At 61.8% G+C, this 10938-nt stretch overlaps 2 protein-coding genes across 3 annotated transcripts in view; one reads left to right on the top strand and one right to left on the bottom strand.

Moving 5' to 3' along the window:
- Positions 1 to 23: 23 nt before the first annotated feature.
- Positions 24 to 10938, bottom strand: part of TECR (trans-2,3-enoyl-CoA reductase) — a 22763-nt gene continuing 11848 nt past the window's right edge. The window contains exons 2-13 of one of the 2 annotated variants that reach the window (XM_026488071.4): positions 3137 to 3187; positions 2372 to 2423; positions 1992 to 2036; positions 1796 to 1899; positions 1604 to 1719; positions 1410 to 1515; positions 1215 to 1287; positions 1076 to 1119; positions 945 to 1002; positions 766 to 854; positions 363 to 408; positions 24 to 278 (exon numbers count right to left, since the gene is read on the bottom strand). In XM_026488071.4, coding sequence (XP_026343856.1) covers positions 151 to 278; positions 363 to 408; positions 766 to 854; positions 945 to 1002; positions 1076 to 1119; positions 1215 to 1287; positions 1410 to 1515; positions 1604 to 1719; positions 1796 to 1899; positions 1992 to 2036; positions 2372 to 2423; positions 3137 to 3187 — 912 coding nt within the window. In that variant the 3' untranslated portion in view covers positions 24 to 150. Of the gene's footprint in view, positions 279 to 362; positions 409 to 765; positions 855 to 944; positions 1003 to 1075; positions 1120 to 1214; positions 1288 to 1409; positions 1516 to 1603; positions 1720 to 1795; positions 1900 to 1991; positions 2037 to 2371; positions 2424 to 3136; positions 3905 to 10938 lie in introns of those variants that run through there. The other variant, XM_044380013.3, reaches the window with a different exon arrangement.
- Positions 5375 to 10938, top strand: part of DNAJB1 (DnaJ heat shock protein family (Hsp40) member B1) — a 27770-nt gene continuing 22206 nt past the window's right edge. Inside the window, exon 1 of the mRNA XM_044380014.3 lies at positions 5375 to 5714. The gene's annotated coding sequence lies outside the window, so the exon portion shown is untranslated. The remainder of the gene's footprint in view (positions 5715 to 10938) is intronic.

Here is a 10938-nt window from a genome sequence, read left to right as displayed (position 1 = left end):
CCCAAAGAAAGCCTGAGTCCAAGTTTGGCAGGGACAGGCAGGTTTTATTCCAAGTGCTGGAGAGGGGTCGTCCCCGCTCCTCCCCCAGAAGGACGCTGGGGCAGCGGGAGGAGCACGTGGCTGGGCAGAGCCTGGGAGGCGGGCAGCGGCTCAGAGCAGGAAGGGGATGATGGGCATGCGCAGGGGCGGGTAGTCTCGGAACTCCTTCAGGTAGCTGCGGTGCTTGCCCTTGGCCCAGATGGTCATCTGAGTGAAGCCCACCAAGGAGAAGAGGGCCACTGTGGGGCAGAGCAGGGGCGTCAGGGAGGGGCTGCACAACCCAGGTGGGCTGGGCCCCGCAGAGGGAGGGACAGGGGGCTCACCTGGGAGACACTGTGTCATGATGGCAAAGCCAATCCAGGACCCCACCTGTGGGGAGAGTGGTCAGGGGTGAGGGTGGGCAGTGCCTGCTGTTCTGCAGAGGCCTCACGACCTCCCGGGCCCAAGTCTCCCCCCAGCGCTTTCAGAGCACGGGAACCAAACTCCAATACCAGAGAGGCCTTGAGTAAACGGGGGGGTGTGATGAAGCTGTCCCCCCAACCCCCTGGAGCTGCAAGCCCGGCCTTACACACCTCCCACCTCCCAGAAAGGCCAGCTTGCCCATCTCCACATGCTCCAGACTGCTAAAGCAGTTGCTGAGCCAGGCACCTCTATTAGGGGCTGACCCGTCCATGTGGGACCCCAGCCCCTGGAGGGAGAGGAGAGGAGAGCAGGGCAAAGCCTCACCTCATACGTATAGTTGGGGCAGGACACCAGCAGGAAGAGCCAGGTGAAGGGGTTCTTGGTGGGGTACGGGATCTTCCTGGTCTTGGACCCTGGCAGGCAGGACAGGAGAGGCAAGTGAGAGCCCCCTTGCCCAGCCTGCCCACCACCATCCCACCCCTTGCCTGGGGCAGGCCACTCACCAGCAGGCCGCAGGTCCCGCAGAGCCATGTGGATGGAGAAGTTGCCAAGCTGGCAGATCTGTCAGAGCAGCAGGGTCAGCCCAGGGCCCCCCAGAGTCCCCACCCCATTCCCCTCCTCCCAGCCTGCTTACCACGAAGATGGCGAGTGCCAGTTTAACCTGCTGAGCTCCGTAGGCTGCAGAAGAAGAGGAGGGGGGGGGCCTCTGAGGGGAGAGCCCAGTGGGGTGGGAGACTCACAGGGTGGGGCGGGGCACACCCAAGGCCACTTACTGGGGGGCGTGTAGAGAGGGTGGTTGATGTAATAGGCCATCCAGGCAGCAAAGCCCCAGTAGTAGGTACAGTTCTGAAAGCAAGCAGGGCTGGGATGAGGCCGGGACCGGGGATGCGCAGGGGACAGGGACGTGTCCGGGTGGATGGGGCTGGGAGAAGGCCAGGGTCTTGGTAGACACGCCCCAGAGCGCTCACCTTGAAGATGTTGCGCAAGGGCATGGTGCCGTGGGAGAAGCGGTGCACGAAGAGCGTCTCCAGCAGACGCTTGACGTAGTGGAATGAGTGGCAGATGCAGGCGAGGCTGGGGGGGCGGAGCCGGCTCAGCTGGGGCGGGTCCAGCAGGCCTTACCCCCTCCCCCCACTGCCCCCTTCCACCTGGCCCCACTCACTGCACCACTGTGTGCCGGCTGGACGTGAAGTCATATTTGTGGCCGTAGATGAAGGGCACCCGGAAGTAGAAGAGCAGGTAGATGAAGAGGGGCCCTGCGTACTCGGTCAGGAAGACCTGGGGGTACGGGAGCAGGTAAGTCACCCCAGTGTGGCTGATGGGAAAGGAGGCCACGGACAGGGCTGGGACTCACCGTCACCCAGCTGATCTGGGCCCCCAGGTCCCGGAAATAGAGTGTGGCCGTGGTGCCCACGGGCAGCTTCTGCAGAACATCCTCATCCTTCAGGGACTTGCCCTCTGCAGAGACAGGCCAGGGCTCAGGGCTGCCCAGACCTTTGCCCACCGCCACCCGGTAGCCTAGGGGCGGCGGAGCAGACAGCTGTACTCACTGGGGTCCAGGCGGAGGGACTGGCGGGCAGGGTACCACTGCGGATCTGTGGGGAGAGCAGGGCGTCACAGCACGCAGCATGGCAGAGCCCAGAGACCCTGCGTCTCCAGCCCCGGGGCGAGGCCTCAAGGCCCGTGCCTCCGGGACACCGCCAGGAACAGCCCAGGCAGAGGCGGGATGTTGTCCTTCCGAAAGCCCCGCAAGGGTGTTCCTGCCAATGGCCACGCAGGGACACCTGCCCCAGGCAAGCCAAGAGAAGCCTGGGCCACAGTGGCGGCATCTCTGCAGGAGCTGGGGAGAGAGGAGCGCAGGACCGGGTGCCCCCCAGAGACCCTGCCCAGAAGGGTCACAGAGGGCATTGCGAATGGGCCCCGGACTTACGGGTCTTGGTGAAGAGGTTCTTGATCTCGGCAATGGTGGCATGGGGCTCCACCTGGGGAAAGCACAGGCCGCAAAGAAGTCAGGGCGGGGTGGGGCATGATCGAGGACCCCTCCTGATAAGGGGGGATGGACGGGGGGGGCTGGGCAGCTGCTGTGGAAGGGGGAAGGCTGGAGTTCAGGCTCTCCCCCTATATGGCCAAAAGGAGCAGTAAGGGCCCTGCCAGAGTGGGGACAGCTGTAAGCCTGAGGGCCGGGTTTTACCAAAGGCAGCCAGGACACCCCCGGCCTGGCTGGGAGACGGTCTGAGCATAGGAAGCAGGGCCTGCTGCTCTGCCTCTCCGCCTCACCCCACCCACAGCTCCCCTCAGAGTGAAGGCCTCTTGGGGCCAGAACTCCCTGGGACAGGAGCCCCGTCCCCCATGCCCGGCCTTGGCAGGGGGCAGGTCTCAGAACTCCCACCTTCTTCCTAGGCCCCAAAGTCCTGCAGGGTCCACAGAGGCTGCTTCACCTCCTCCCACCAGGGGGCCAGCTCCCGGCCACACCCAAGGGCCATCGCTGCCCACTCCGCCCCAAGCTGGCAGCGACAAGCCTAGGGACCGTATCCCTCGTACGCCTGAGGGGTTAGGTGGGGAGTCGGACACAGGTTGGAGGGACACAAAGGGTCCAGATGGACAGCTCCCATCTCCTCAGAACAAGAAGCCCCAGGAAGGACTAGGGACCCAGGCCCAGTGCCCTTGGCCTAGTACAGCTGGCACCAGGTCCTACCTTGTCCAGGAAGCAGAGCTTCTCCCGCGTCTTCGCGTCCAAAATCTCCACCTCGAAGAAGAGAACGGCCTTTTTAGGTTTTTTGGTCGCTTTGGCGGGTACGATCCGGGGGAGGCCGTTGAGGCCGAGGCTGGGGCCGGGGCCGAGGCCCTGGCTGGCCTCCCGGGCCACCATGCTCATGTTCAGGTCCATGCTGCCCTGTTCTGCCCGTCGCAGCCAGCGGCCCCAGCTGCCGGCCGTCAGCCCCCACCGCGGACCTCCCCACGAGAAGCAGCTCTGGGCCGGGCCGGCGCGATCAAATTCTGCCGCGGTGCTGGAAAGGAGCCCGCGCCTGCCCTGGCACTGCTGCCTTCTGTGCAGATGTAACCCGAGTGCCCCGCGGCCATGGCCCAGCTAAATATAAAACTGCCCCAGACCGAGCCCCCCAGGAGCCGTGCCACACACCTCCTGGGGGCAGCCCCCAGGGGTTAGGTCCCCCTGAAAGCGAGGCTTTCCAGTGGACACAGCCCCCAAACAGCCCAGGGGGCAGAGAGACCCCCTGAGGCAGGCATGGAGGCGCCTCCCACCCCGGCCCAGTGCAGGGCGGGGTCAGCCATGGGAGGAGGGTGAGCGGCCCGCGGGCAGCCCAAGCCCCAGCGCCCAGCTCCGGCCTGCAGAGTTCACTGGGCTTGGAAATCCCAGCTATTTTGAGAATCCGAGAGATAGATCATCCATTTCCCCTTCTGAGCTGTAAGAGACGCTGCGGATTATTTTCCTTGTGCATTTATGTTCCCAGGAAGGTGACAGATTCCGGAGTTATTGGTGCAGAGAGCCTCTCTCTAAGTGTGGAAGGGGTCAGGAAACCAGGAAGTTTCCAGCTAACATCCCCAGCCTGGACTGATGAGCCCTCGGCCCCTGCCTCCCTGACCTCCCTCTCCACTCATTTCTCACTAGATCCACCCAAGCCTTGTTCAAGGCCACCTTTGGGGCAGTCCCACTGCATCACCCAACATAGCACCCTTGCCTAGGCCCTGACCCCCACAAAGCCCAAAGCACACAGCCTGGCTACCCCCCACCCCATTGCTCTGCTTGAGACCCCAAACAGTGGCCGGACAGTAGCAGAACAGTGGGGCAGAGCTGGGGGCTGAGGGGAGAGAGCCCTCAGGGGGATGTGGCCCACCCATCCCAAGCAGGTCAGAGAAGGCACCAGGAGGAGCAGTGAACACGTGAACTGCTGGAGCTGGAGGGAGCCCAGCAGTGGCCAGCTGATCCCAAAAGGCCCAAGTGCTCCCATGGGGGGCTTGGCACAGATGCTAGTAGACATGGAGCCATGGCAGGCAGGGCTGGGTCTGACCTCAAGTCAGCCACTGGCCAGCAGGTGCTGAGAATCCTTCCCACCCCTGGTAGAGCCTCGGTCAAAGGCAGCATAGGGAAAGGAGCAGGACCAGAAACCCAGGGCAGGGCGCCAGCCAGGGCTCTCTGAGGGCAGAGCCACCCACCCACAGCCCAGGCAGAGGGGTCCACCGCAGCCAGCACCCCCCCAGAGGGAAAGGGCCCCCCCATACATCCCCCAATGACAGGGGGCCAGGGGGCAGCAGACGGGACTGAGTCTGGCCCTGCCATGTAGTCACTGAGTGACCAACCCCTCACTTCTCTCTGAGACTCAGCCGGGGGCGGGGGGGCGGGGGGGCAGGTAGGAAGGCATGCACCTCCTGGGACTCTAAGGGTCATGAGACAGTGTGCGTGAAGCTCCAGCACAGTGCCTGACAGTGCCCCAAAACCCAGGGCCATGAGGCCGGGCGTGAGGGGACCCGATGGGAAGGGCACAGGCCTGGGTGCAGGTCCCGGCCCCCTGGTGGCCGGCAGCAAGTGGGCCTGTTTGACCACGTACCCTGTGCCCGCCCCACACCATGGACAGGAGAGGGCCTAGCACCCAGGCCCGGCCTACACCACCTGCTGATGCTGCACCAGACCTGCTGCCGACTGCAGGCTCTGCCCAGCTGTGCGGCCATGGGGGGCACGTTCCTGAGCCCCTCGGAGCCACATGGGTAACAAAGCCAAACAGAAGGGCCAGAAAAAGGAAACCAGTCCTACCACTCAGAGTGCCAGACCCCACCGAGGAGACTTGTGGGATAGGGAAGGGGCACATGCAGAATGTGCCAGAAAGGGCTAGAATAGCAAGGCTGTGGGCAGGCATAGGGCCTGCGCCGTGGCTGCAAGTGTATTAATAGTTCCTGGGTCCCAGGGGGGCAGTGCCCACATGCCTTTGGAGCCCATGTGGGGCAGGAAGGCAGCACCGTGCCTCCTGGGAGAGGAGGCCTCCGAGTTCCTGCTGAACCACTCAATAGCTTAAAATACAACCAGCCCCTCTCCCTGCTGGCCAGCTGCTGGGGGAGGGCTGAAATCCTACCCCTCTCCCCCAACCTGGGCACCAGACCAGGGTCCCGGGGAGAGTCGGGGGCCCCTGACTGGCTACCGGGAGAGAAAGCTGGGTGGCGGAAGGGGTGGCCGGGAGAGGGGCACACTCCCAGCAGCCGCAGCCACAGACGCACCCAGGCCAGTCCCAGGCTGGAGAAGAGGAGCCTGCGCCCTCCCAGAGGTAAGCCTGGCCCTTGGGGTGGCATGCAGGGGCCCAACCCACCGGGGTGGGGGTTACCTCAGCTCAGGGCCACTTTCCTGCCGCCAAATCCCAGGACCCAGCAGCCTTCACCCTGAAAGAGGTTCTGAAGGGCCCTGAGGGGTGAGGGGAAGTGGAACACAGGACCTCTCTGTACGATTTCTGCAATTCCCATATGTCTATAATTATTTCAAAATAAAAAATGAAATAAAAGCTATGCTAGATGACAGCAAAAAAAAAAAAAAAAGTTATGCTAAGTAAAAGAAAGCAGACAGAGAGTCATATATTTATGTAAAATGTCCACAATTGGCAGATGCAAGGAGACAGAAAGACTGTGTTGCCAGGGGCTGGGAACGGGGGGGGGGGGGGGGGGGGGATGTTGCCTAATGGGGAACCTGGTATCTTTTAGGGATGATGGAAATATTCTGGAACTAAATCGAGGTGGTGGCTGCAGTGGGGCAGACGACAGTGTGAATGTACTCGATGCTGCTGAACTATTCACTTTTTAATGGTTACTTTTATGTGAATTTCACCTCAATTATTTTTAAGGGGGGGGACTAACAAGCAGGCCCCAATTAAACAGGTCCCACGGCAGGGAGTAGCAAGGGTTCCTCACCCCCATCCACTGCCCTACACTGAGGGCCTAAACACAGGGGACCTGGTCCTGTGCCTCCCAGGCTCCAGTCCCAGAGCTTACCCACACACTGCACCCCTCTCCACCCCACTGACACCCCACCCCCTGCTCTGTGCTGAGCATACCTACCATGCCCTGTGCTTCTCTCCCCCTCCCTCCCTCTCCCTCTCTTACACACACACACACACACACACACACACACACTCGCCTGCCAGGCCTGACGCCAGCCTGGGGTAGGGACCCAGGGTAGGTCTAGACCAGGTCAGAGGGTGCAGGCAGCTACCGAGTACAGCCCTGAGGCAGGGTTCCTGAGCACACAAGGGTGGGCAGCAAGCCCAGACCTCATCCCTGAGGAGAAGACAGGCCGGGGAAAGGAGGAGAGGTCAGCCCTCCTAAGGGAGCTAGAGGCAGGGGAAGGGCTGGGAGGGGTGTTATATTCGATGGATGCGTGAGGAGGGTCACTAGCCTGAGGTCCCAGCACTGACCACAAGCAGGGGGCGTGGCACCACAGCCTCAGGCACAATGGACACAGAGGACAAGGACAGGGCAGACGTGCTGGCCTGGAACACAGGAACGTGGCTCTGCGATGACAGTTCCACTAGCCTGGGAGGAATTCTCACCCAGGCGCCTAAGATTCCAGGGTCCAGCCAAAAAGCAACTCGTGGCATGCCACGAGGTCAGGGCATGGGGGGTGGGGGTGGGGGCAGGACAAAGGGTGGGGCTGCAGCCCACCCTGAAAGAGGGGTGGCGACCAGGAGGCAACCTTCCCCAGCCTGGAGGTGAGCGCCCAGAGCCACTGCTGAGCAGCAGGGTCCCCGGCCTTCACTGTCTTCATGGAAATAAAAAATGTCGCAGATCCACACAGCACTAGCAGAAGCGGGGGTGACGCTTTCTGAGCACTGTTCTGAGCCAGTGCCAGTGCCCAGAGCAAGGCTCCAGGGATGAACCCCATCTAGCAGATGAGAAACCCGAGCAGTGGGAAAGCAGGGCAGTTATGCAACTACAGGAGAGGCTCCGGGCCTTTGCACATGCTGTTCCCACCACCTGGACCACTCGCCCCCAGACCCCCGCAAGGCTCCCTCCTTCACGTCCTTGGGCCTTCAGACAAATTCTCAAGTGAGGCCCTTCCTGACTCAAAATAGCAACCCCCACATACCAGCTCCCGAGGGCAAGGACTATTCTGTTCTTGATCATTTCCCAGCACCCAGAACAGCCCAGCAAGTTCCTGGGCTCGGTAAACACCTGCATGAGGCAACTGGGCTTGCCCAAGGTCACACACACCAGGACCTAAAGCTTCCTCCCCACTACCCTCTGAGCCAAGGCCCTTCCCTGCTCCTTCACCACACACCAGGGAGCCGTGCCCACCTTGCTGAACCCCAGAGTGGCAGGGTGGAAGCCGCTGCCTGGAGCTCTCCCTATCCTGGGCTGGAACCTAGCTCCAGAGAAGCTTCTGTGAGGCTCGTAGACATGCCTGCCTGGCTCCAGTGACCCTGGGAGCCCAGCATTCTGACAACCGGACCTCCTCCCCAGGCTCTGGGGCACTGGTCACCAAGGGACAGGTCAGTGACCAAGCCAGCTCCTGGGGAAGCTTGCTGTCTTTCCTCACCAGCAATCCCAACACAGAAGGGGCTCCATGCTGACAGGCTCTACATGGCCTGGGCCCTCAGAGGCACTACCACAGGCCCAGTGGCCCCCTCACAAGGAAGGCTCAAGGGCCTTCTTGGCCACGTGCACATTCCCCAGGCTCTGAGGTCAAAAGACTCACCTATTTCCTGGCTGTGTGGCCTTGGACAAGTACTCAACCTCCCTGAGCCTCCATTTTCTCATCTATAAAGTAGGCTGCCCCCCTCCTGCCATCTCACAGGATTACTAGAAGATTTACAGAGGTAATAACAACCCAAAAAAAGTACATAAACATGCCAGCCTAAAAGTGACCCTGTAAAGAATAAATACTACTAGACCAATTTGGTAGAATAGTACTGGCTGATAAACAGGGCGCCAGGCCCTTTCTCCCCAGATCCTGACCATGGCCATGAAGGGGCCCAACCACAGAACTCCAAGGTCAGAGAGGGGGTGTGATGATGCTCCATCCAGCAGGTGTCAGTGCGCCCGAACCTAACAATAGCAAGACGTGTGTGGGTGAGAGGGGCAGGGCCGCAGTGCTGTCCCTACCACGGTTCCCCGCGGGGCTGAGGCGGCCCTGCTCTCCACTGCCCCCTTGTGGCCCCGGACTCCACTCCCACCTGCGGGAAGACACAGCCTTGTCAAGCCCGCGACCCCAGGGCAGGATGGGACCAGGATGGGACCAAGAGAGTGAGCACTAGTTCCGGGCTCTGCCGCCTACCAGCCAAGAGGCCTTGGGAGCCACTGCCCCACATCCATTCAGTCATTCCTTCGTCCATTCCTGCCTCCCTCCCTCCCACATCTCAGGCACTGCAGGGAACAAAACCAAGCCCGTGCCTTCAGCCTGTGTGTGCTGTGGGGGAGAGGGGACAGACAACAGTGACATCTTTTATCACCAACCACTGTGGAGAAAAACAGAACGGAGGCGGGGAGCTGGGGTGGGGTGAGGAAGGCCATTTTCCACAGAGTGGTCAGGGAAAGCTTCCCGAGGAAAGGGCATCAGAGCAAAGGCCAGTGGGATGTGAGGGAACAAACCATGCACACCGGGCAGACGGAACACCAAGTACAAAGGCCCTGTGGCTGGACTGTGCTTAGCACACCTGAGGAGCAGGAAGGCCCGGGCGGCCAGAACAGAGTAAGCAAGGGAGAGCAGGACACGAAGCCACGGAAGGGACGGGCAGCTCATGCAGGGACTTGTGGGCCACAGGGAGGGCTCTGGCTTTTACCTCGAGGGGGTGGGTGCCAGGGAGGGTTTGTGAGTAAAGGAGGGATGGGATCGGGTGCTCGCAGGCGCCCCCTGGGAACTGGGAGACCAGGGCAGAGGCGATAATGGGGACGGGAGCAGCGAGGTGGCCATGGAGGAGTGAAAAGTGCTGGAATTCCGGACAGACGTTAAAGGCAGAAGCACAGGGTCTGCTGATGGTCTGCGGGGTGGGGGGGGGGGGGGGGGAGAGCCTGAAGTTTCTGACCTGAGCCCCAGAAGGGAGGAGCAGCGGGAGGAGCAGGCACTACCGAGCTCAGGTGTGAAGAGCCAAGTTTACAAGTGCTGCTCCCACCGGAGCACACAGGGCCCAGGCGCCAGGAGCCCGGGCCCCACTCAAGCCTCAGTGTCCCCATCTTTACCAACACAGCCAGGCCCGGTGCTCCCCAGGCCTCTCCCACCTGTGAACAAGACTCAGTGGTCTCAGGGCAGAGGTCTGAGGGTCAGCTTGGCCCCTTGGGACAAGGGGCAGGCACAGGTCTGAGGGTCAGCTTGGCTTCCAGCTCACACTCATCAGCTCCCACATACACACCTGGAACTTAGGTGCACCCCTAAGACAGGACCTGCCTGATGGGTATAAGTTGAGAGCGGCAGGCCTGGAGCTGCAGCAGCCTCCCAGACCCCTCTCTTCATCCTCCCCTTTCAACTGCACAGCAGCCGAGGGAGCAGGGGCTGTTAGCTCCGTTTCTCAGATGAGGAAGCCGAGTTCCAAAGGGTGAGGGGCACACCCAGGTCACGCCGCAGTAAACACCTGAGCCCAGATGCAGCCCCCACCACACACAGGCCTCTGGGGCTGCATCCCCAGCCAGCGCACGCTCTGCAGAGGCCCCCGCAGAGATGGTGCGAGGCCGCATACCCTGGTTCCAGCAGGCTCTCTGGGATCCCACAGGAAAGGGCCCTCCAACTGGGCCCCTTGTGTGGCGTGGCCGGGGCTGTGAGGAAGTGTGCGCCCTGGTGGGTGACATCTTCTCCTAGGCCTGGGGCACAAGAGGCCCGCTGTGGGTGCAAGCCCAGCTCAGTGCAACCTAGGACTCTAGGCAAAGATGCAAAGGCCCTGACAGGTCCTTCAGCCAACTGGCCCAGGCACTCGTGTCCCCCACAGGCCCCCACTCAGGGTCCAAGGGCTGCCGCACCCGGAGGACGGAGGCCTGGCCTTGAGCTGGAGAGCACCCAGCCGGCTCACCCACTTCACAGATGCAGAGGCTTGGGCCCATTTGCCTGGACTCAGCGACTCAGCACTTGCAGCTCCCTTTCCCTTCCACTTTCCAGAAATATCGAAGTCACACTGCTCATGCCAGGGTAGCTGAGAAGACCCTGAGCTCAGCTGCCAAGAAGCCAGCACAGGCCGCACCTGCTCCGCCAGAAATACCTCCTTCCCCAGTGGCCTCAGCCCGTGACCCCATTTCTCTGAGGTGGCGGGGCAGTTGCACCAGCCTCCCCGATGTGCCATGGTGGGGACAGAGTGGGGGATAGTCACCAAGGCTGGGAAAGGTTGGGAGACACTAACTACCCACTCCCAGGCCCTCAACCAGCCAGTTTCCACCTCCCACCCCCACTGGCCAGACAAGAGGAGTCAGTGTGTGAATACCAACATCCCTAGGCTCTGGGATGGGGGCCAAGAGAAGCTGGCGGAGCCCCATGCAGCCCAGCAGCATCCTGGAGAACATTCTCTGGGTGCTCGTGTGACC

Source organism: Ursus arctos, unplaced genomic scaffold (assembly GCF_023065955.2).
Source record: "Ursus arctos isolate Adak ecotype North America unplaced genomic scaffold, UrsArc2.0 scaffold_14, whole genome shotgun sequence".
NCBI lineage: Eukaryota > Metazoa > Chordata > Mammalia > Carnivora > Ursidae > Ursus > Ursus arctos.
This window is presented reverse-complemented; position numbering and strand designations above follow the sequence as displayed.